This window comes from Sinocyclocheilus grahami, unplaced genomic scaffold (assembly GCF_001515645.1).
Source record: "Sinocyclocheilus grahami isolate Dianchi unplaced genomic scaffold, SAMN03320097.WGS_v1.1 scaffold916.1, whole genome shotgun sequence".
In the NCBI taxonomy this organism is placed as follows: domain Eukaryota; kingdom Metazoa; phylum Chordata; class Actinopteri; order Cypriniformes; family Cyprinidae; genus Sinocyclocheilus; species Sinocyclocheilus grahami.
Genome location: NW_015506095.1, coordinates 280,711 through 307,106, shown reverse-complemented (window position 1 = coordinate 307,106; position 26,396 = coordinate 280,711). Strand labels below are relative to the sequence as shown.

Here is a 26,396-nt window from a genome sequence, read left to right as displayed (position 1 = left end):
ATGATATAAATGCGTATTTGCGGAATGCTGACTGCAAACGAGAAAGTATTATAATGTTTGCCTTTAATAATATTAAAGCAATCGTTATAATACTTTTTTGTATACATTTTAATTCCTTTGTTTAACAGTTTGACACATTAGGCAGATTACCTCTGGGAAGTTACAGCTGAAACAGGAAGACCAGCAGCACTTGGAGCAGGTGCCCACGCTACCGATGTTCTCCTTGCACAGGATCTGGTCGCAGCCCTGAGGGTTGGTACACCAGGTCAGGTTGGAGCAGCACTCCACGAAGCCTCGGAGAAGGGCGCTGTCATACTGCAGGAGAAAGCACAGGATACAAACTCATTCTCCAGTCCCCCAACACACCGAGAGCGTGTGCTGACCTGCACATACTTTGGCAATGGTGTCCTTATCGGTGAGGATGTTGTGAAAGAACTTGGAGGTGGGCTGAGCCCGACAGTCTGTGATCGGACAGTCGCAGTTCATCACCAGATTCTGTTCGATGCGAGCAGTGAGGTACTCCTGCCAGCAGGACTAATGGGAAACAGAAATGAGAACAACAAACAGTTTAACATAACTTTAACAAGATTTCATATAGGGCCAGATTTACTAACAGCTTGCAACCGCACAAACCCTCTTATTGAATTCTAAAACTACGGTCTGGATTTATTCAAGACACGCAGTGAAAAATGAGCAACGAAAAGGCATTTTTGAGGCTGACATTATTGCATATGCATTTGCAGGAGTTTCGGAGCAGGTGCCCACGCTACCGATGTTCTCCTTGCACAGGATCTGGTCGCAGCCCTGAGGGTTGGTACACCAGGTCAGGTTGGAGCAGCACTCCACGAAGCCTCGCAGAAGGGCGCTGTCATACTGCAGGAGAAAGCACAGGATACAAACTCATTCTCCAGTCCCCCAACACACCGAGTGTGTGTGCTGACCTGCACATACTTTGGCAATGGTGTCCTTATCGGTGAGGATGTTGTGAAAGAACTTGGAGGTGGGCTGAGCCCGACAGTCTGTGATCGGACAGTCGCAGTTCATCACCAGATTCTGTTCGATGCGAGCAGTGAGGTACTCCTGCCAGCAGGACTAATGGGAAACAGAAATGAGAACAACAAACAGTTTAACATAACTTTAACAAGATTTCATATAGGGCCAGATTTACTAACAGCTTGCAACAGCACAAACCCTCTTATTGAATTCTAAAACTACGGTCTGGATTTATTCAAGACACGCAGTGAAAAATGAGCAACGAAAAGGCATTTTTGAGGCTGACATTATTGCATATGCATTTGTAGGAGTTTCTCTTTCAGACTTAACATTTACGGTAGGAGAGTATTTAAATGAATCACGAAAGGTGATTTACTAAGGTCAATTTACTGGTATTTGTGCCATTATTTATAAAAAGCATATCTTAACCAATTTTTTATCTGTACTTAATTATAATCGGCTCTGATTCTTTGCGACCCTACACTAATAGCTGCTTTTACCGTCTTTTAGCTGCCAGTCATCTATATAATAAAAGGTGACAAATAATAACAGAACTTGACAAAATTAAGTTTGAGCACATATAAAATACACTTTCTCTTCCACAAAAACGGAGTACAATTATTTTTGATCCTCATGTACGAAACAAAATAAAAATGTATCTAAAATTTCATGGATCATAGCTTTACATTAATTACGGACTGGCTTTTTTATTTTTTAACTGATTTACAGTACCATTCAAAAGATTGGGGATGGTAAAAAGTGCAACAGCACAAACCCTCTTATTGAATTCTAAAACTACGGTCTGGATTTATTCAAGACACGCAGTGAAAAATGAGCAACGAAAAGGCATTTTTGAGGCTGACATTATTGCATATGCATTTGCAGGAGTTTCTCTTTCAGACTTAACATTTACGGTAGGAGAGTATTTAAATGAATCACGAAAGGTGATTTACTAAGGTCAATTTACTGCTATTTGTGCCATTATTTATAAAAAGCATATCTTAACCAATTTTTTATCTGTACTTAATTATAATCGGCTCTGATTCTTTGCGACCCTACACTAATAGCTGCTTTTACCGGCTTTTAGCTGCCAGTCATCTATATAATAAAAGGTGACAAATAATAACAGAACTTGACAAAATTAAGTTTGAGCACATATAAAATACACTTTCTCTTCCACAAAAACGGAGTACAAATATTTTTGATCCTCATGTACGAAACAAAATAAAAATGTATCTAAAATTTCATGCATCATAGCTTTACATTAATTACGGACTGGCTTTTTTATTTTTTAACTGATTTACAGTACCATTCAAAAGATTGGGGATGGTAAAGTTTTTTTTTTTTTTTTTTTGAGTCTCTCATGCTCACCAAAGCTCTATTTATTTACAGTAAAATACAGTAAAACAATAATAGTTAAATTATTAGAATTTAAAATAACCGTTTTCTATTTTAATATATAAAAAAAATTATTCTTAAAATAAATTCTATAAAATATATTCCTGTGATCACAAAGCTGAATTTTCAACAGCAATTACTCTAATCAATGTCACAAGAAACATTTCTTAGTATTATTGTTGAAAACAGTTGTGCTGCTTAATATTTTTGTGGAATAAGTTGTAAAAAAAAATTCTTCAGGATTCTCTGAATATTTAAAATATGAATGTAAATGTCTTTACTGTCACATTTGATCAATTTAATGCATCCTTGCCGAATAAAAGGTAAAAAAAAAAAACTACTATGTACTTTCACTTAATATAATCACATTTAAAACAATGCACTTAATGTGGACATACATGTCTTCACAATATACTTGTAAAATACATATATTTCCTTTAGTTACATCTGTAATTAATTTCAGTAATTACATCTATAACTACATAATTACCCCTATCCCATAACCACCCTTAAACTCAATCATAGCACCAAATTTGTCCCTAACCGTACATTTATCCCACTTCAATACAAGCAAAAGAGATCTGCAATAACATAATCAGAATGAGTACATTGTAGCAAACAATTAATTATATTGGAAGCAAGCACGTAGTAGTTAAAGCCATCCAAACTTTTGAACAGTACTGTATTTACTAGCCCTTTAATATACCCCATCTAAATGTGCCGTTTCCACAGGAAACACATCAAACCAGTGTTTAACTCTGAAAGGTTTTAGCCCTGCACTCACTCTGCAGCAGTAGTGCATGCAGCAGAGCATGGGAGGGGGGTCACTCTCTTTGGACTGGGAAAGGCACACGGGACACTGGACCACGGGGCCTGGGGCCGGCTGGGGGTTGCGGATCTTGAGGCCGGCAGCCAGGACCAAGGCGTCTGGGTCGTCTGTGTACCGCTGGATCAACAAGTCCACGTTCCATTTGCAGTGCATGAGCAGGTGCTCGGCCCGGTCCAGATCCAGGCTCAGGGTTCCCGCCACCTGCTGGACGGTGCGCTGCATCAGCTGCTTGACCTCCTCCTGAGTCATTGTGCGACCCATGGAGAACAGCACGGCCTCCAGCACACCGTCCTCCGGATGCTGCAGGGGAACTATTAGGCCTCCCAGGCTGCAGAGGGAGATATATACACACAAAACGTCATTATGTGGATGTGGAACGGGAAAACACTGACTTTCAGGGATGGGCATTTTGACTCTTAACAGAATCTGCAGATTTTCCACATTCACAGTGTCATTTATTTGGGAGAACGGATTTAAACCTGGTAAAATTCAATACTATACTTTCATTGGTAGCTGGAAGAATAATCAAAGTAGCCAAACTATTTAATAAACCAACAACAACAAAGAAATCTTCTTCTAATCTTCTAATTGTGTGAAACTCTGCAGTGCTCTTCCATGTGGACTTGCTCAACATGTATTACCATATAAAAGCCATTTAAAAAAAAGCCACATTTATTGATTTTATTCTGGCCAAATATAAACATTTTAACTCCCTGATATGCACCACGTTTAATAAGGCAATAATATAACTATCCCTTTGCATTGATTAAAATATAATTTGTTAATTTTGAAAAACGTATCACCTTAAATAGAATTTAAATAGACATTTAAATAGAATAAATGAGCAACAGACATGATTCAAAATGTAAAATGTCTTTATTTTTCTTAAATGGTAAACATAAGTTGCCTTGTTTCAAAATATCTAGCATATCTATGCTAAAATTCTGTACTGAAGAAGCATAAGTATTAGATTTTTTAAAAGTGGACAAAAAAAACCAAAAAAATTCCCAGTAGACTTTCTGCGGTAGTGCACCCAAAAATGAAAATTCTGTCATTTACTCACTCTGATGTTGTTCCGAAACCCATAAGGGCTTTTATTCATCTTCAAAACATAAATGAAGATATCGGAACAGATTTAATTTAGCCTTTTATTCATATATAAACATTGATTAATGCACAAGCATGGCACATATATGGTAAATGGAAGCTTAAATGTGCTTGCAAAGAGATTTGTTTTAGTGTCAAGCAAGTGCGTTTGACCATATGTGAATAAAAGACAAAATTAAATCAGTTTGTGTCGCTTCAGAAGACTTGGATTAAACCACTCGATTCATAGAAATTACTTTTACAATGTCTAAAAATATGCATTAAAGTTTTGGTTGCATAGCCTTTCTTTGGTTGCATAGCCTTTCAAATGTTGAGGCAAAAAACTAAAGATATTAAAAATACCTTCATTTGCGTTGGGTTTGGAACTACATGGGGGATTAAACAACACTTTTCATTTATGGGTGAACTAACCCCTTCACTACGGCACAGACAGAAACTGAGCAGCCTTCATTTAATAACAGGACTGACCATAACAGGTTAAACCACATTAACGTTAAACGTTAAACCTAGTGAGCTGCTTCCCAGTTTACATCAGACACAGGCAGCGGTCTTCTAAGATGAATGATTTGGAACGCTCTACATGAGCAGCAACTCCACATATCCCACAAACATCTTTCATAATAGCATCAGGAGCCCGTAGTGCTGTCAAATGATTAATCGTGATTAATCGCATCCAAAATAAAAGCTTTTGTTTACATAATATGTGTGCATACTGTGTATATTTACTATGCATATATAAATACACACACATGCATGTATATATTTTGAAAATATTTACATGTTTACATGCATATATGTATATTCATATAATTTATATTATTTATAAATATATTCAATATATAAACATTACATTTTTCTTAAATATATACATGAGTGTGTGTATTTATAAATATACACAGTACGCACGCATATTATGTAAACAAAAAGGTTTCTTTTGAATGCGATTAATCGCGATTAATCGGTTGACAGCACTAGGAGCCCGTCTAGGTAGGAAACTCACTAGGTTTTGAAACAGAGCTGCACACACAGGAAATATAAGAGCTTTCAACAAAAAAAGCAAAAGGATAGACAAGCTACTCGCCCCAATGAGTGCACCTGTTCGGTATCAGTGCATGTCTCATTTCAGAAAAAAAAGAAAAGCCCTGAGAGGAGAGAAAAACGTCGGTGAAAGCCACGCTCTCTGCCTCCTTTCTTGCACGGGGGGTCTAGGGATCAAGGGTTAAGGGTCATCAGCACACCTGGTGTCAGCTTTGTTGCCGCCGCTGCTGCTTGCGGAGCTTTTTTTCACGTCCATCTTAAAGGAGAACTGCGCCTGGCCCTTTCGGGGTGTGGACGGGTCCTCCATCAAGAACTCCACGATGTGTGGGCTTTCCTCGTTGCGGCGGAGGTAGCCTTTGTTGATGACGTGCATGATGCAGGACAGCACGTCTGTAGTGCTGCAGCTGAAGCGGACCGAGGTGCGAGTCCGACTCGACTCCTGCTTCTGACACCGGTCCAACACCTGCAACGGCACAGGAAACACACAAAAAGCACACAAACTCATCTTCTGTAATGTCTGGTTTTTCTATGATCACTTTTGTTCATAATAACATACATACAAAAGCACATTTCCCACAAAGCCAAAAAAATCTACTTTCAGAACTATTTGATTTGAATTTTCATGAAAATCACTATTTTTTAAAAAAAATGTACATACAGCATTTTTTCCAGTGTAAAAATTAGCATCAAAAGCAGTATTACTACTAGGGCTGTCACTAACGATTATTTTGGTAATCGAGTAATCTGACAATTATTCTGATGATTAATCGAGAAATCGGATAATTATAATATATATTTTTTAATAGTAATAAGGTAATAATATTTAGTTCAAATAAAAGTATCAAAAGCAAGTAATCATATAGTTTTATTGAACAAAACTGTTAAAATACATAATGTATTATAAACAACCGATCTAATGTACATTACGCATTATAACAAATGCCTGCAGCCAACGGCCTGACGATTGTTTTTAAACTTTACTGCGCAATCTAATCTTTGTTTAATATTGACTCAGTAAATGTTCACTTAATCTTTAATATTTGGCCATTTCTTTACGACAGAAATGCTGCAGCCACTGTAATGTCTTAAATATGTGGACATCAAAACGTCTAAACTCAGAACTCCGAAAGAGAGAAGGTTTCATTTTTAAACCTGCATCGCATACAGTTATTTAATCGAATCGTAACATTTCTGAATTCACAATAGCATTATGCTTTATTATGGTTTTTAAATGGGTTTAATATGTCAAGCAGCCTTGGAAAACGGTCTTATAATGAATGCTCTTAAAATAGGATTCTTGTCTTGTCTTACAAGTTACTCGACACGGGTAAAATGCAATCAAGAATTTTTAAAAAATAGATTACACTAATTGAATCAAGGAATAGTGACAACCCTAATTATTACATAAACACTACAATTTAAAATTATTTTCTTTTTGTAGTACAATTATTAGATTTTGGGAGATGTGCTTAATAGTCATAAAAATCTTTTCAAAATGAAATATATTTCTATTTCTATTATATAAATAAATAAATAATGACAGATATATAGATAGACAGGCCCCATGCAAAATAATCCATACTTTACCATGAACACTAAATTGTCAATATGCATCTCCTTCTCATTCTTCATGATCTGCACAACGAGACAGTAGATGTAGTTCCTCTTCCTCTCTAGTGTGAGCGCAGCATCTTCATCCACATTCAGGTAGGTCTGCTTGGGAAGCAGGAAATGGTAACCGTGTCTGTCTGAGCTCTGCGAGAGGGTCTTCTTGTTCAGTCTCAGGACCCCTGAAAAATTCAGAATTAAATGGTTTTCGGTTAGATTTTTTGTACATTCAGAATTCGAAGCACTGAATGATTCAAAACAGTGATTCAGATATTGAACTTTTTAAATGCATTTACACTTAACAAAACACTAATAAAGTTTGGAATAATTTGTAGGTTTTATGTTTTTAAAAGTCTCTTAAGTTCACCAAGGCAGCATTTATTTGATGACAAATGCAGTAAAACATTTTTAGAATTTAAAGTAAGAGTTTTCTACTCCAATATATTTCAACATTTTATTTATTCTTGTGACGCAAAGCTGAATTTTCAGCATCATTATATTATTACTCTGAATTAAGCCCCGTTCACACCAAGAACGATAACTATAAAGATAACGATATTAGCGTCCACACCAGCGGACGATATTGTCTGTAAGCGCACACGCTCGTCTGCTGCTTTAAATTCTCAAGCTTGTTACAGCAGGAATTATTTTGATTGGCTGTCAATGTTTTTATCGTTCTGAAAAGGATTCCAATGATATCGTTTCTCTGTGCCTTTATCGGTATAGCTGTGGTGTGGACTCTGCTATTCTTTAATATTGAGAACGATTTTTAGAAATATACCTCTATCGTTATCTTTATAGTTATCATTCTTGGTGTGAATGGGCCTTTAGGCTACTACTACTATTACACATTTACTCAAACTCTCTTTTATGAGATTAAGCGGTAAAAAAAGAAAATCGGACAAACATACCGAGAGAAAAAAAAAAAAAAAAAAAAGAAATTCGGCATCACATATCGACAACCTGATTTCTAAATATCGGCATCGGCCAGAGAAAAACCCATATCGGTCTTCCTCTAATTGCATTGCCATCATGGATATTTCAACTAACCGTTGGCATAAAAGTCTGCGAATTTGGCCAGGTAATTGCAGAGTTGAGTAGGGAAGTGTTTGCTGGGGTCCTCGAGGTAGCAGGGAGCCGACACAACCCAGCAGCGTGGGGACAACACCAACACTTTCACGTCACTCTCTCCCTCGGGTTCAGACACGTCCTCATCCATTATCTAATCACAAAAACATGACGAACCACAAAATGCACAGCATTAGCATTTAAAAGGACAAAGGATTTTTAGAAAGTCTGTTGGCATCTTCCTAAAATCACAACTCCTGTACACACATAACGCAACGATTAGGGATGTGCAACAGCGCTCGAGTACTCGGCCCGGCCGTAACAGCGATGACCGATCATGAAAACGTTGATCGTGGGGAAAAATTTTTTATTCTGATTGTTATAGCAGCACAACCCTGAGCTCTGATTGTTTAGCTTTTATGTTTCTTTTTTAAAAAATACCGATGTTATAATAATGCAGCAGTGCTTTTTCTGTCGTATTTGTTCAAAAGTAGGCATACTTCAATTAAAATTCGTACTTCGTATGGCTTTGAAAACGTGCAAGGCGATTTTAGGAATCACTTGATAATATAGATGAAAATATATCACAAATCTGCCATAAACATAGCATTATAATGGGAACTTTATGGAATGTGAAATCTATAGTAAACTCTGTCTGCTATCCTTGCCCGTGTTTAGCATATTAACTGGCATTTGCATCCTTTTGCAATCAATTTATATAAATATAACGATGTTGTGCTCTTATTTCACACAACTAGTTATTTAACTAGTTACATTTTTATTAACTCATAAATGCTAACTAAATATAATAGGAACATTTAAATTGAAAATCCCAATTGGGACATCCATAACAATTTACTTTTTTTAAAATTTTTTTAAAGGGGTCATATGATTCGATTTCAATTTGTCCTTTCTCTTTGGAGTGTTACAAGCTCTTGGTGCATAAAGAAGATCTGTAAAGTTGCAAAGACTAAAGTCTCAAATCCAAAGAGATATTCTTTATAAAAGTTAAGAGTTAACCACGCCCTCCTAAAACGGCTCGTTCTAACACGCCCCCACATGTCTACATCACTGTTTGGGAAGATTTGCATAACGCCGTCCAAATGTTCACGCAAAGAAAGAAGGCGTAACTTTTATTCTCGCTGTAGTATTGTTGCCCCCGCCGCCATGTCGTGAAGGCACTGTGTACTTCGTTTTGAAAGTGAAACTACTTTGTTTGGTCTTCCAAAAGAGGACCATCATATGACCCCTTTAAATAATAAAGAAAAACAAATAATGAAAAAAGTCCAACATATAATTTGATGACAGCTCATCATTGGCTGCAATGAGATGAGCAATGACAAGTCAAGAAAGTCTTTGTCTTCTTCACTAAGCATCAACTCCAGTTACCAAAAAAATTATAATAATAAATTATATTTATACAGAAGAATTATTAAAAAAGAAACTTCAAAAATAAAGTTATTAAAGCACAAATATTTGATAGTTTTTCTTCAGGACATTGTGTGCAGATGTGGCTCACGTGAGTGTCAAAAAAGTGCATCTTAAAAGACTTCTATATATCGAACCATAAAAACGCATCATTAGACGCCTAATAATGGATATTGACCACACTGTCTGAACCAACAGACCAGCAAAAAAAGTCTAGCACTCAGTCGAGCAGTCAGTATTAAAGACTAGATTTCAAGACAAATTTTAATGATGCATTTATACACTTTCAACCACTTCCAGAGGTAGTTGACAATGCATTCAACCGGATTACTTTTGTAGTGTAGATGTGTAGTGTAGATTTGTGCAGCCACAAAAGAATTCTTCCTCCGCGCCTACTGAGCCAATTCGAAAACATTACGGGACGTGTTGTTAAAGCACACTAGGCAGATGGGGTTTAAACTTTGCCGGCTGAAAATGTAAGTTTGGTTTGAAGGTGAAAAAAATTGCTCTTACCAGTCATGACTCTGAAACACAGTGTGTTTGTGTTAAAGCAGATACTATATATATATATATCTCTGCCTATAGACCCTCCTCTCAAAGAAATCAGGAAAGTTGTCAAAAGAGGACAAAAGAGATGGATTAATACCAGTTGTAAAGTTGTATTCTATTATTCTCACCTCCTCAAAGTTCTCCAGATTTTTGTCCAGCTGCTGTAGACGGTAAAGATGAAACTCCTGTTGAAGCTCCTCAGATTCACTGAGGTTGGTCAGCATCTGCTGGGGAAACCGGTTTGGGAAGCAGGTACCGATCTGCTCCACCACAGCGCTCTCTAACCACACCTTCCCCTGACCCAACAGCCGATCCCCCAGATAGTACCTGAGCACAGAAGAAGAGATGTACAATGTGAAAAACAGGGTGAGCCATAATAAAAGCTAGTGTTTTCCCAGAAAACAATTCTTGTGCCATGCTTTTCAATCTTATAGAAATAATGATATTTCATTTATAAAACACAGTTAAGTTGATCACCCCTTTTTAGAACAAATACAAAAATAGTGAACCAAATATCATCAATTATAGAAATGAAAAATGTTTATATCATTGTTTATGAAACATCACTCAGCCCTAGTTAGCGGCAGCCGTTCTCATACCTGTAAAAGTGCTCAAAGGTGTTGGCCAGCTCCAGACCGGAGAGAAACAGCATGGGCTCCAGGAACTGCTGGAGCTGGTTTAACGTGTCCACATTTCCAGAGTCCACTCCACTTTCCTGGATCATCTTGTCTATGTACTGCGCAAAACGTTCACTCACCTTCAAGTGTTGTAATAAACAAACAGAATTACTTTTGAATTCTCATTTCAATTCACAGTATCCTAATGTTCCGAAAACTAACCCTAATTAGTTCTTGAATTATGAATTAGATTACATGGGCAATATGACAGACATAATCTTGACAGGTTTCACAACATTCACTCAAGTATTCCCTGTTGACTCACATGCATAGCGGTCAGGATGGAGAGCTGGAGCAAGGCGGCAGAAAAGCCCTGACGGAGCGCAAGCACAAAGGCAGTGTGCTGGCCAAAAAGTTCCTCCATGGCATTCTTTAGCCGGAGGAACAGACCCCTGTAAAGCTCTACGAAGTCAGGGAGGCTGCATGTCGAATCTAGGAAACTCTTCACCTGGAAGGAGACAAACAAAAATGTATCCAGAATTACAGTAATTGATAAGTGGAAGTACAGTTAATTTCAGGCTGAGACACATTGATGGTAAATCAACATATTTTTAATTAAATAAACTGAAACATGGACACATGGAATCGGTGGTGTAAAGTTCAGCAGAAAATTTCACCGATTTCTGAATGATTTTTTATTTTGTTCAGGTATTTTGACTAATTTGATTATACTTTCACCTACTAAAGCTCCACATTTCAATCCTACATTTCACCAAATCTAAAATAAATGTCTAACCTGTCGCTGAACGACACCTTGCCAGCACAAAGCGATGCCTGCAATGCTGCTAGTATTCTTCACTTTTGGTTTGCCAGAGGATGAAGATGAGCTCACTGCTGTCGTTTCCTTATTCTTTCCCTCTTTACCATCTGCAAAACAAAAAAGGACATAAATTAGGGCTCTTGACAAGTTGCACCAAATTTCAAAACCAATCACATGTCATGTGGCTACTAACCAAAACATCAAAACAATGTGCCAGCAATTAGGGCTGCACAATTAATCACAATGTTGGTTCCCTTTAAATCTGTAGTTAAATTCTAACATGCACTATGAAAACAAAGAATGTCAGTGTTTATTTTTAATTTCTAAGACTTTTGGCCTACACAAATCTAGAGTAAAGCAATGGCACTGTGCAGAAAAGCAATTCACCTGATTTTAAAAATGGGCACATTAAAAGGGGTCAACTACAAGCATAAAAGTCTTTGTGTTAAAAAACCAACAACAAGAGTTTCCCCATGCAAAATAGAAATACTAAATGCTGTAATGATAAAATTCAATATTATATAACATTACAACAAAAATAATATTCAACTTGATTGGGGGGGGGGGCTAAATAAATAAATAAAAAAGACTAAAGATAGAAATTCACTTTCAAGTTTTGGCTTCAATGTGAAAGCAAAGAGTTCATTTTCACTGGATTTGATTTTCAAGTTTGAGTTTGGTTCTTGTAACAAGGACTCAAGTGTGGACTCTTTGTACTGGCTGCAGAACATGGACAAAACAAAATCATTTTGGAGATAAAAGGGCATGAAAAATTAACAATTTGCAGTTTTTCAACCTACTTATTAGCATGAAAGCTGTTGTTTCAATATGGTTTATGCTTTTTTCTAGATATTCTGTTATCCAACCAACAGAAATACATAAAATGTTTCTCAAATTGCAGTCGTAAATTATCAAATCGTGCAGCCCTACCAGCGATTTAAATGGGAAGCCAGAACAATTCAAAAACAGATTTAAAGACAGCGGAACTGAATTAATGAAAAAAATAATAAATAAATAAATAAAAAGCCATTGTCGTGGTTAGTTTGGAGTTCAGCGGAGCAGATGGATGTACATAAAATTAAGTCAAAATAAAATAACATTAGCATCTACACTATTACTTACTCTTCAAATCTCTGCTTCTGTTGATACCTTCTGAAAACAAGAAAAATACCTTGAAATACAGAAGTCTTCATTTAACACAATCTACAGAAGGTGGTTTAAAAACAGCACACCTGTTCTCTGGCTTACCAGAAAAGACTTAGGACCACCATGAAACTAACAAATATGTCTCATGTATATTTAAAAGTACTCCACAGTAGCGGCACTCCAGTCTCTAGAATGAAGTATTGTAGTTTTTATTGTTTTGAAGGCACTCACTGGATTTGATGGGAGGTTTGAGCTCCTCTGTATCAACTGTGCTGGTGTCCACATGGACAAGCAAATGAGTGAGACGCCGCACACGGGAGTTGAAGATGGATGCTGAGCTCTTACATCTCTTGGAGGATTCAGTGTTCTCCAAATATTCGCTCATCAACCAGGACAGAGGGCTGAGAGTAGAAGTCTCTGTTATAAAGAAGATGATCGGAAATTCAATCGAAATGGACCACCCAGTTCATACGGCACACACAACTGGAGATACCGGATTGATAAAAGCACTTTTCCGATGTTTGACACCATAATTTGTTTTTCAGCATTAATCTATTAATGTGGTATAATATATTTCACATAAACCGTTCTCTAAGCAGTATGTAAAAACGAAACAAAAACTGGGGTTTAATGCTTTTTGCGTGTTTGTCAGATGGTCCCTTCCTTTTTAAGTGGGTGGTACTTAGCCAGTACAAGCTGGAAATTGGACCAGACTTCAGTCACAGGTAAGTGCTGGTTACCTGAGATAGTGATGCTCTGTACGATGGGGGTGATGAGAGCTTCCCAGCAGGTCCGGCCTAAAGCCTCTGCGGCCTCGGCATCAGGCAGAAAACGGTCAGCAAACATCTGCTCATGTTTCAGGGCACTGTTTAACCTGAAGCCCAGAGAGACGCACGAAAATATAAGGGGTTTTAATACAAATCAGCAACAATAACACCTCCTACCATCTTAATTCAACTTTATAGCTATGACAGAAGGTCTCACCTGTTAAAGAGCTGCAGCAGCTGGTTCTTGTCCTCCAGGATCTCCTGGCACCAGGTGTGAGCTTTTGTCGTATAGAAGAGATAAGTGCGGCAGCACAGCTGCTCCTTAAACACCGGCCAGAACGTGGGCTTCGGCCCCAGAACCTCGAACCCATGCACTCGTGTGTCAATGCCACCCTGTTGACAGGAAGAAACATACTTTGTACTAGAAGTGGAATAAAGAACATCTTAGGATTTACATATAACTCCAGGCAAGTTCTGCCACATTTCATTCTATAGGTCCGACCTGTTGACATCTTTTGACTCTGATCTGAATGATGGGCCAGAAGCGGGTCATATTCTCCAGCAAAAACACATGACTGGCAGAGGGTGCCACATTTACCTGTCCAACACAAAAGAAAGAAGAGAAAGTATCATCTTAAAGTTCAATGTGCAGTCACCACCTGTAAGATGAAGATGAATGAGAAGGGCTTTCTCACAGTGTTGAGTTCAGTATTGATGTTTGTGGGATCATCTCCTCCTAGGACTACAATGCGAGCTGGCATGTAACTTGAGTCCTCACTGGCTACAAGCACAGTCAACTGCCTGTGAATGAAGAAAATGATAAAGGATCTTCATCAAGTTGCAGTGACAGAAATGTATTCTTCCATTAAAGGGAAATATTCTAGGGTTTCTAGGTCCAATATTTTACCTTTATAAGGGAAAATATTTATTAAACCATATTAAATATATGCCAGTAAGACACGATAGGGAAGTTATAAATGAATGAATGTTGTGCAATTTTGAATACAGAAATCCACCAGAACAAAACACGTGACTGTTTTTATGAATGCGTTGTTCGAATGTCCATATGAATATTGCTACTACCTACTATATTTTACTAACTAAAACTGAGCAAAAAAGAAAATATTGACAATACTGCGACTAAAGTTTAAAAAAGTTTTTCACTTAAAAAAAAAACACATTTAGCTTTTTACACAATTATGCTGATATTCGGGAAAACAGCACATTTGCTTGTGATTATTGCTTAACTATGTCATGCATTTAAAAAAAAAAAAAAGTCTCGTCGCTTTATCTTGATTTTGAGGCATTCATTTCCAGCACCGATTAGCTGTTGCTGTAATGATAGTCTAGAGTTTCTTTTAGCAGCATTCACTAAATAAACAGTAGCTAGGCCAGCATACCTGATGATCACCCCTTTATGCATGTAAATGTTGATAAAATGGGAGCCGGTACAGCCGTTGGATTCCCAGTAGGTTTTGGGGTTTTTGTCTGTCAGCTTGTTAGCTCGATGGTGATTGGAGGAGACCTCCACCTTCTCCCAGCACTTGTCCTCTTTCAGTTCCACACTGGAGCCTGGAGAACATCACACTCAAAATCAACGAAAACGTTTGGTAACTGTTATAGTTATACCTAAACCTTTGCTAGTAACAAAGCACGGTTGTTCTTAAGCAAATATGTTCTTAATGCATATTTTTAAATGAATATTTCACCCAAACATAAAATTAGATTATTACATTGTTAGTACATATAGTTCAAATTATTTAATTTTAGTAGGTACAAAAGGAGATATTTTTTCCCATACAACAACGTGGATGATGATTCTCACACAAAGCTATCTCGTGATTTCAGAAAACTTTGAAGTCATGATGAAAGGGAAGTAGCTACAGATCTTTTCTTCCGCATTGTGTCATACATCCGTGTTTAACAAATTATTGAACAAAATATTCTTGGTTCTATCCATCAGATGAAATAAATGAGACATAAGATTCAAATGCGTGAATAATGAATTTAACTTTGGGGTGAATTATTGCTTTAACAATTATACTTTTTACAAGTGTTTTATATGAACATACCTTGGCACAAGTTCCGCAGGAACACATCAAAGAAAGGAATATTGATGGGTTGATGGCTGCGACGATGCTCTTCAATCTGACCAAGGACCATCTAAAGATACAGATATGGAGTGTGTAATTCAGTGAACATGTCCATTAATTATTCTGATCGTCCAACAAACCATTAAACCATTCTAGATATGAACCATCCAATAAAACCTGCTTTGTTAAGCTCCACCTAAATGTTTATGTAAAAGACTTCTAAGGAACAAGTCTGTTCGAGGTCAGGTGACCCAGAAACCAGCCTAATTATACAAGGCTTGTTCAGGCAACTCAGACTAGTTGATTTTGAAAATATTTATTTTGAACAGGCCACCCTTTACCTGTATACATCCAGCCAGCACACTGGTGGTCATTTTCTTGTAGAGGCTGGCGTACTTCTCACAGTCATTGATCAGGTCCCGCAGCTCTGTGACCATGAGCAAGCTGGTGCTGTGTTTGTCCACGGCTTTGATAAGAGCCTCTTTGGAGCCCAGCCGACACATCACAACAGCATAGTCTTTATTCAGAGATGCAAGTCGATATAAGAAGCGGATAAACTGCTGTACGACCTAAGTGGGGATAAAGAGGAATTAAATACTAGTATTATCAAACCATGACCTTATAAAGCTAAATGAAGGGAAAGTACCTCTCTGTCACTGACAAAGGCCGTCATAGATGACAGGCAAGGCTCAATACTCTCATGCCACGGCAACAGATCCTCCTGGTAGTTATCCAAAAACTTGTTCAAAATCCTGTGGAGTATGACATAGTAAATATATTATTAGCAAATAAAACAATATAATCAGTACAGTCACAAAATCAACAATACAATATTGAAATCAAGACTAAGTAGTTTGAAGACAAAAAAAATTTAGTTTTCCAAGATGTCATTCCAAACTAGGGCTGCACGATATATTGTTTCAGCATCGATATCGCGATGTGCGCATCCGCATTCTGTACCTGAATACTGTTAGACTTACCTGAAAAATATAAAGCACTGCTAATTTAATTTGTATCTTTGTTCTGTTATTTATCTTTGCTTGTAATTTGTTTATTTCGTATGCTCATTTACTCGCCTACAAAATCACCCCAATCATTGATTTTTTTTCCCCCAAATAGAGCTATTGAAGTCATCTGAATTTTTTCTCATATCGCAATATATATCGCAGAAAAAAATAACCGCAATGTGAGTTTTTCCAATATCGTGCAGCCCTATTCCAAACTCATATGACTTTGTTGCATAAAACAAAAAAGACCATTAAAATATATATATATATATATATATATATATATATATATATATTTTTTTTCTTGTAATTGCGTAATAATCAGGCAAGGTTAGTAAATAATGACAGAATTTGTCCTTAATTTTGAATTAATTCTTTAAATAAATGACAAAATATCCAATACAGCCCACAAATTACGGTTGCATAGTTTTGTTCTCAACAATGTTTATCGTAATATAATATACAACAAAAACATGAAAAGTAACTAAAATGTGATCAAAAGAAAAAAATTAACAAAACTTATATTTAAATAAATGAAGCATATTTTACAGGACTTAAAAACTTCATAATGTCAAAAATCATAATGCAAAGCAAATGATATATTATTCAAAAACTTAAGTACTAATATTTCATGGGAATAATGGTACTGCCTTTAATTTAATTAATTTTTATTATTCATTTAAAAACTATTAAATTATTATTTCTGCTGTAATAGAATAAAAAATACAGTATTGCAACAATGCTAATCTAATGACTATACACACACACACACATACAGGTGCATCTCAATAAATTAGAATGTCATGGAAAAGTTCATTTATTTCAGTAATTCAACTCAAATTGTGAAACTCGTGTATTAAATAAATTCAATGCACACAGACTGAAGTAGTTTAAGTCTTTGGTTCTTTTAATTGTGATGATTTTGGCTCACATTTAATTATAACTTTTACATTTAGTCATTTAGCAGATGCTTTTATCCAAAGTGACTTTAGTAAACGAATAGAGTGCAAGTCTAAAAGGGGCACACTTTTATTTTACATTTAGTCATTTAGCAGATGCTTTTATCCAAAGCGACTTTAGTAAACGAATAGAGTGCAAGTCTAAAAGGGGCACACTTTTTAAAAAAAAGAAGAATAGAATTAGTGCTAGAGTTAGAGGGTCAAATAATGATGGAAGTTTTTAGTCGTTTCTTGAAGATGGTTAAGGACTCAGCTGCTCGGATTGATTTGGGCAGGTCATACCACCAGGAGGGAACATTTAATTTAAAAGTCAGTGAAAGTGATTTTGTGCCTCTTTGGGATGGCATAATAAAGCGCCGTTCACTTGCAGAACGCAAGCTTCTAGAGGGCACATAACTCTGAAGTAATGAATTTAGGCAAAGGGGTGCAGAGCCAGTGGTTTTGTAGGCAAACATTAATGCCTTTTTTATTATTATTGCCTTTATTAATTAATGCCTATATACACATACATGGAAGAATATTCAGGACATTTTTCAAAAGGAATTGCAAATTGTATTTTCAATTATGTTTTCCACATGTGGACGCATAAATTGTGACAATCCAAATTAGAGCGACCGATATGGGTTTTTTGGGGGCCGATACCGATATTAGGGAGTAAAAAAGACTGATACCGATATATTGGCCGATATTCTTTATGTGTAGGCTATATTATAGTACAGTATATTCCAAATTTTGACTGGTACTGTATATAGAATACAGTACTGTATATATATTTTCAAGGTACTTTGAGGTAGTTGAACTCTTTGAATTTTAGGGTCAAATGTGTCCTAGACATGTTTTTGTGAGTACATCTACCTCAAAGTAGCTTGAAATAGCTGTTAACTATTTATTACCTAAATAAATCAAGGGCTCACCTCAGGATGGACAGCTGTGCAGCCCGATCCGCTCTGTGCTGGTCCATGAGGCGGATGAGGTCCTGGAAGGTGTCTCTGCTGCGTGTTACCTCGCTTCTCTCTTCCTCCAGCTGGGAGGCGTCGTCACAGAGCAGCTGCTCCAGGGTCAGTATAACATCTTTAGTGGCTGGCATTTCCTTCAGACTCACCACCAACATCTTCAGCTCTGTGTCCTTAAAGTCATGCTCATCTTGAGACTCTACAGAGGCGAACAGAGCTGCGTGTGACTTCAAATGAGGTACTAACACGTGTAATCCAAGTCAAGAATGAATGTGCATTGCTTTATAAACATACTGTTTATTACAGGAGTGTAGAAATCAGTGTGTTGGAGATGACTATATATTTTAACCCAATGTCTTTACAAACGCAGGGCTTTTTAAAAGCACCTAAAAGAAGTTCAATTTGGCAAGCAGTTAAAATAACGCATGATGGTACCTTTTTTCTCCAGTTTGTGAACCATGGAGATGTGGTTGAGGGCGATAATAGCCAGCATGCTGTGTTGATTCTGAGCAGAAAGGCACTTCTTTAGCGTGGTACTGACATTGCAGGCGACTAGCTGCTCTGCCAGGCTCTTGTGGCTGGAAATCAGCATGATGATGATCAGCAGCCCGTTCCGCACGGACAAACCGCAACTGCTTAAACCACAGTAGAAAAATGAATGTGAATTCAGCAAACAAAGATGCTACATCTAAAGCAGACTTCAAGCTTCTTACCCTGCCGTGCTGAACATGAGGTCAATAGCAGAAGGGATGGTACACAGGAGCCCTTTGGAGCCTTCAGGTGTAGCAGAGCCTATGCTCGCAAAAATCTCTAGCATCATCTGAGTGCCAGACTCAGAAAGGGGCAGACAGCCACCTACACTGCGAGGGTCATGTTTACTGGCACCTGTGATAACCTTCAGAGTCTGGAGAAAGCAATTCATTTTTATTTCAATAGCATCCTTCAAATGTACACTTGAAATGTACTGACAAAATTATTTAAAAAAGGATTTGAATTGTAAAGAATGCAATAATTCTGGCCCCAATTCTAGTTAACAATACTTAACACATGGGCATCCTTAGGGACAATTTTGTCTTTATTTATTTTTAAACGAAAAACTGACTAAATCATAGTTTGTATACACATTTTTTTCAGAAATGTAATATATGGAATTTTAATATTTCACCCTCATTTACTTTCATAAATCTATTTTACACTAGTAACAAAAAAACAGTTACACTCAGGACATTAAGGACAAAAACGTCCCTATTAAAACCACAATATTTAATCTCCGTGCCATTTAAGCAAAAAGTGATTTACTCGCAATGTAGAAGATTGCTGCACAAAAAAAAATAATGCATCAAAATTAAGGTTGTTGTTAATCATTGACATATTCAGGACTATAATAATCCAAATGCTTAGCATTTAGTATACAGAAAATAATATTTTTTTTGTGTGGCATTAAGTGCACAAACTGGCATTTAAAGGGTTAAAATCTTGAAAATGAATAAATTTTTGGAAGTTATGATCAGGACTGATGTTGATAAAAATATCTATGCCAGTGAAAGTGGAAAAAATATAATATAATATTTATATGACCATTTTAATGGACATTCTTGACCTCCAAGGACCTCATTGTAACTTTTTTAAATTGACGCACAGTGGTTAAAGTCCCCCTGTAGTGAAAATCAAGTTTATGTTGTTTGTTTATGTGCTTTTTTAAATTTGCTTTTAGACAAACCATGTGCCAATCCAGTAATCAACACCATTGCTGAGTATTTTCTCAAAACTGCAGTTTCCCAAAGTCTCAGAAATGCAGTTTGAAACAGCCCTCGGTTTGCTACGTTGCAAAATTCAATAACCAATCACGTCAAGAGATAAATTCCGATCATTAGCACATCCCTCTCTCCATTTAGACAAACACGGCGTGCATAGAGATCGCATGCAAAATATACCAGCATTACCAGCACAAAATCAAAAATAAAATAGAGCAAAACCCCATGAAGCCGTGGTTTAACGCGAATTTAGAACCGCTAACTTAAATAATAACCCACGGCAACAGTGTAAAAGTAGCCCGGAGTCAGACCCACCTCTCCTGCATTGGCGTCCGCACTTCACACGCATTGCTCGCGGGCGCGAATTAAAGTACCCCTATTATGCCATTTTTAAGGTTGCTAATATTGTTTTATGAGTCTCCTAAAACAGGTTTACATGCATGCAAAGTAAAACACGTTAGTTTTCTCAAAAAAATTTATTTAATTTTACCTAATTTCTAAATGATTCGTAAACGACTTGTGCGAAGCAGTTCAAAGAATCAGTCTCTCTAAACCCTTCCTTTCCATGAGCCCTCACTGCTGTGATTGGTCAGATGGCGCAGTCCTTTGTGATTGGTCCAGAGCCATAGAGAGATTGGCTCTGGATTGGTCTACCGCGTACAGCGCGTGTTAGAAACCGCCATTGCCATGACAGAATGACAGCCCTGGGGACTTGTCAATACATAGAAAAAATGGTATGGATTATACCTTACCAATTTGAGCCGGAGTCTGATGATGAAACGGTTGAACTGGCTGATCGACAAGAGACTGATTCGCAAGCACGACTGGAGCAGGACGTTTCTCAGTGTTAAGTGTTAACAAGTTTGTGGTAATAAGACGTAATAAAACAAATTTACTCTCACAGCGTAGAGGATACAGCGTCTTCTCAACATGATGTTAACCACACGGGAATTTTAATGTTTGTGGGGGCGGGCAAGTTGGCAATGTAGAACGTGGGCAGACATTATGCAAATGTGTTACTTCGTGACGTAGAGCCGTAACAGAATAAGATTCAAATTCCTGACGACCCGTTTAGGCGATTGCGAGCAGACTCTTTTTTTTGATAGACAATAACTTTATTTATCGTGCACTGTCGGCTTCACAACTTTGCAGATAGTTTATGTTCACATACAGCTACATGACTCACTGCATGAAAGGTAACATTCGAAAAGGCATAATAGGGGCACTTTAAGAATCACAAACTTTGCTGCATTCGAGTCTTCAAGGCATGTTGAGGACACAACATCGTCAAGTAAGTAACTTTAACGAATGTTACAGCATCCACTGTAGTTGTCGGCTAGTAAAAAACAGTTTTATCCGTCATTATCTGTGAATCAGGAGACCATGGCTGGTGTGACTGAGTGGAGGCGGGGCTAATTTGCGTATTCATAGATCCGCGTATAGTAAATGAGGTAAGGGTGTAGAGTTACTATTAAAGCTATTTTAAGGCATGAAAAATTATTTTCACAAGAAAAAACATTTAAATATGTAATTTTGATGATCAAAGATGCGTTTTAAGGGATATGGGGGACTTTAAGAAGGGACATGTTTGACTACAGGGGGACTTTAAGAAGTCAATTAACATGTCTTTTCTTATTGAGAGAGTCTAAATTTCTTTCTTTCTTTTTACTTTTTTAAACAGCAACCCTCATACTTGACCAAAAACAATTATGATGTTCATTAATGTTCTAATCACACTGATTCAGTAACTTTGGTTTTATATGACTGGATGAACAGTGAAATTCTGGACAGGAGAAACTCATAAACCTCATGCCCTTGAAGACATAAGAATTCAGTTCACAGAAATCCTCACTCACCGCCAGCGCAATCTGCTGCACCTGTATACAGGTAGGATACTCCTGCATGCAGCTCAGGATGGCTTTAACACCCCCCTCTGTGGCGAATGAGACCCTCCACTCGTATTTCAGCATTAGACTGCGGGTCAGCAGCACCGCAGTGACGGCGTTCTGCTTGGGCTGACTGCCAATCATCTCCACCAACATCTTTAAGACTTTGTCACTGAAAAAGACAAGAAAGTTATTTTAAAACCATTTGCAAAACAAACTACAAATCATGTTCCTTTACGGTACTTTAGGGCTGCACAAAGTTTAAATGGTAGATCACGATTATTGACTTTTTTACATTTCATCAGAATTATTGCATTTAAACAAGCACAAATCAAGAGAACGCTCACTTGCATGGTTTGCTCACAGATTTAGTCAGCAAACAACCACATGAAAGAAAACAGACTGTTTGCACAGAACGTATCAATAGAGATCGCTAAATTCTAAACGACAAGTTTGCAGGCGTTTTCAGCTCATCAGTGCTTTTTCCATAATGTAGAGAGTGTCTATGCACTAGGGCTGTCAAAATGGCTGAAAAACTAAATTTGAATTTTGTACTTAAATATTATCAAAATTTGAATTATATTCGAATTTAAAATGCATAATTTCAGTTAGGGTGAAGGAAAGCTTTTGGTTTCTCTTCTGAGGCCACAAGAGGGCACATCATTCAAAGCATAAGATAACATGACTATCTGCGAAAAAAAGTGCATAATGTTTAAAATAATGTTTACAAACCAATTATAAATAAGTTTCTTAAACTATAAACAAAACAGCATCATGTATGTATGCATAGTTTAATACAAAGGGCGGAAAGCCAATCACACAGAGTACATTTTTCATTTAAAAACATGAGATGCAGTGGGATGGGGGAAAACTCGACAAAGTCTCGATATATGTTTTTTTCCAAAGTTAAACTTGCATTAATTTTACATGGCTTTCTAAAGATTTCTTTTGTGCGAGACGCGAGTGTAACAGTAATAGATGTCCATCTAGAAAATGTGTGAAATATGCATTCTGTGTGAACGGCTTGGTTTCGGTTTTGATGTAAACCAGATCTTCTCCGCATTGATGTTCTCTTTTTCCGCAATATTTTAATGAACAACGCAGCAGCACCGCATCTAGTGGCTTAAACTGGATAGGCTAACAAAAACATTATAATACAACGACACTTACATCGTCATCGCATCTCGTGCACCGCTGATAAGGCTGCCTCCATAACGCGCACCTAAAAGTCGAATGCAACGTTTTTGCATTCGAATGTGGATTTTTAATTTTAAATTCGACGAATATTCGAAATTCACATTTTTTTTGACAGCCCTACTATGCACATAGTTTCCAGGTTAGGAAGATTAAGTAAACCACTAGGCAGATAATGCATTGATTTAAGAAAAAAAACTCTGATTGGGGTTTAAACTCTGATTAAACGCTTGAAATAAGGCAACCATGAAAACTTGCGGAGGCTTGTTACCAATGCAAGATAATGCAAATGCCAAATTATAATGAAATGTTTCAGGATAAATAACCAGTGGACAAATAAAATCGTGATTACTATTAAAATTCAATTCACCTTGCAGCCATAATTTTTTTTAAAATATAACCTAGTAATCATGTAACGGTTACATTTTATTTTAAGGTGTCCTTGTTACGGTGTAATTACACATTTCAGTACAGAGTAATATTATTTTAAATACATGTACTTACTATATGGTTAGGGTTACTTGCAGGTAACATTTACTTTTTATGGAACGTAATGTGTAATACAGGCTGGACTATTGCAATGCTCTCTTGGCAGGTCTTCCAGCCACTTCTATTAAATCTCTACAATTAATCCAAAATGCCGCTGCAAGATTAATCTTTAATGAGCCGAAAAGAACGCATGTCACACCTCTGTTCATCAATTTGCACTGGCTACCAGTAGCTGCTCGCATTAAATTCAAGGCATTAATGTTTGCCAACAAAACCACCACTGGCTCTATACCCATTTACCTAAATTCATTACTTCAGAGTTATGTGCCCTCTAGAAGCTTGCGTTCTGCAAGTGAATGACGTTTGCATGTGCATGCATTGCATGTAGGCAAAGGCAACTCTTTTCACAGACTGTTTCTATAGTTATTAAAAGTGTAAATCTAGCAAAGGCTTTTTTAATATATATTTTTTTAAGATTAAATGGATAGTTCACCCAAAAAAGATTAATTACTCACCCTCATGTTGTTTCTAACCTCCGTTCATCTTCGGAACACAAATTAAGATATTTTTGATGAATTCTGAGAGCTCTCTGACTAGGGCTGGGTATCGAGATCGATACTTTTTAGGCACTGACCGAATTGCCTCGATATCATCGAGTATCGAAAAATGTCTCGTCATTCGGTACCAAATTTCGATACCTAAGGGGTTCATCTCATCAGCGCCAGTGAGCCAATAAGCCTGCAGCACTAGCCAGTGTGTTCGACTAGAAGAGGTGCAGAGCAGATCGATCATCCGCGAGAGTGATTCGAAAGCGCACGGAGCAGTCTGCTTTCTTTAGCTCTCGTGGTACTGTAATACACCAATCGGTCTGCACAGTCGGTCCGCGTCAAGTCGAACACACCTACTAGTTTACACCGGTTACACAAAATTTATATCACGATATATTTCTTCATTTCGGTCGATACGATATAATTCCGATATCGATATGAACACTATTTATCTGAATTCGAAATCTTTTGTAACAGGGCTTATTTAAAATGAAAACTCATTCTCTGCCAGCAGGAGGCGCTTTTAGAGTGATACAACTGGTAATGTATATCGAAATATCGGAAATGTGTTTAAAAATCATATCACCGTTATTGAAAAAAATTATATCGCGATACATATTGATATCGAATTATTGTCCAGCCCTACGTGAGACTGTAGTGTGAATGCGTCCCAGTCCCCTTAGATGTAAGGATACATTTACACTGGTGCGTTTATCTTTTAAAATGAAAACGATCCTCGTCATACTGGTGTTTCCACTGCGTTTCAAGCCCGCTTGGCTTTCCACTATCTCCGACAAATGACAAGCGACAGACCAGTCATTCATTTCCAATGGAGAGTAGCGCGGGAGCTGCGTGGACTTCCGATCATATGCAGATGTCCGTTCATACTAACGTTACACGACCGAAAGCGCGTGTTATGTGACCATTCATGCAAACTGTAGCATCATGCTACATAAGACAATAAATAATATTTATATTCCTCTTTTACTCAAAACTCACTTTAAACCAACATCGAGTGTTTGTAATAACTTCCGATTGCCGTCTAACAGGGCCGGATTTACGCATAGGCATTCTAGGCACGTGCCTATGTTCGCTCGTCCAGGGGGGGCCCAAACACAATGAAACACAAACTCTCAGCTGCTCTCAGAATTCATAAAAAATATCATAATTTGTATTCCGAAGATGAACGGTGGTCTTATGGGTTTAGAACGACATGAGGGTGAGTAATTAATGACAGAATTTAAATTTTTTGGTGAACTAACCCTTTAAATGCACATCTATAACACAATGTTGTGTGTTATATTACTTATAACTTCTGCTTCTAAAACCCCCAGAAATTTGGAAAGGGTCCGTCGATAAACAGAGTGATCTACGATTGGTATATGTTTTCTTAGCCCCTGTAACATTGATGTTTAAATTAAAGTGTTAGTTCACTCAAAAATTAAAATTAGCCCATGAATTTCTCACCCTCAAGGCATCCTAGGTGTATATGACTTTCTTCTTTCAGACGAATCCAGTCGGAGTTATATAAAAAATTGTCTTTGATCTTCCAAGCTGTTTAATGGCAGTCAGCAGGTGTTGCAGTTCATCAGTCCAAAAGAAGTGAAATAAAGCGCATACATCCATAATCCATAGTACCTCACATGGCTCCGGGGGGGGGTGAACAAAGGCCTTTTAAAATCATTACATTTTAAATTATACCATATTTAAAATGTAATAATCAATTTAATCTAGCTTGCGCTCACTGTTGTACACGGAAGCAGCTCCGGGAGGATGACGTATGAGATCGGCATTGCGCATGTGCCGCTCAGAAGTGACGAACGCAGAAGCGCAGGGGAGAGATCAAAACAAAACAATGGTCACTAATTAGAAGTACAAAACGAGGATTTGTAAAGAAGAAAGTCGGAGGATTTCGATATAAGCCTGTAAACAAATGTTGGTTTTCACGAGACTCACTGGCGCATGCGCAACGCCGACATCTTACGTCATCCTCCCGGAGCTGCTTCCGTGTACAACTGTTGGCGCAAGCTAGATTAAAGTGATTATTACATTATGAATATGGATATTTTTCCTTTGTTCACCCCCCGGAAGCCATGTGAGGCACTTTTTATTATGGATGGATGCGCTTTATTTCACTTCTTTTGG

The 26,396-nt window shown here is 37.3% G+C and overlaps 1 protein-coding gene across 1 annotated transcript in view; it reads right to left on the bottom strand.

Moving 5' to 3' along the window:
• Positions 1-26,396, bottom strand: part of LOC107564217 (cullin-9-like) — a 36,289-nt gene that overhangs the window by 7,712 nt on the left and 2,181 nt on the right. Inside the window, exons 3-26 of the mRNA XM_016249225.1 lie at positions 21,991-22,192; positions 19,094-19,284; positions 18,816-19,012; positions 18,342-18,579; positions 16,108-16,213; positions 15,803-16,030; positions 15,441-15,531; positions 14,769-14,940; positions 14,064-14,169; positions 13,871-13,966; positions 13,586-13,761; positions 13,342-13,475; positions 12,833-13,018; positions 12,578-12,607; positions 11,432-11,562; positions 10,961-11,143; positions 10,618-10,775; positions 10,147-10,345; positions 8,024-8,195; positions 6,953-7,155; positions 5,566-5,828; positions 3,176-3,548; positions 952-1,092; positions 151-315 (exon numbers count right to left, since the gene is read on the bottom strand). Of these exons, the coding sequence (XP_016104711.1) occupies positions 151-315; positions 952-1,092; positions 3,176-3,548; positions 5,566-5,828; positions 6,953-7,155; positions 8,024-8,195; positions 10,147-10,345; positions 10,618-10,775; positions 10,961-11,143; positions 11,432-11,562; positions 12,578-12,607; positions 12,833-13,018; positions 13,342-13,475; positions 13,586-13,761; positions 13,871-13,966; positions 14,064-14,169; positions 14,769-14,940; positions 15,441-15,531; positions 15,803-16,030; positions 16,108-16,213; positions 18,342-18,579; positions 18,816-19,012; positions 19,094-19,284; positions 21,991-22,192 (4,141 nt within the window). The remainder of the gene's footprint in view (positions 1-150; positions 316-951; positions 1,093-3,175; positions 3,549-5,565; positions 5,829-6,952; positions 7,156-8,023; positions 8,196-10,146; positions 10,346-10,617; positions 10,776-10,960; positions 11,144-11,431; positions 11,563-12,577; positions 12,608-12,832; positions 13,019-13,341; positions 13,476-13,585; positions 13,762-13,870; positions 13,967-14,063; positions 14,170-14,768; positions 14,941-15,440; positions 15,532-15,802; positions 16,031-16,107; positions 16,214-18,341; positions 18,580-18,815; positions 19,013-19,093; positions 19,285-21,990; positions 22,193-26,396) is intronic.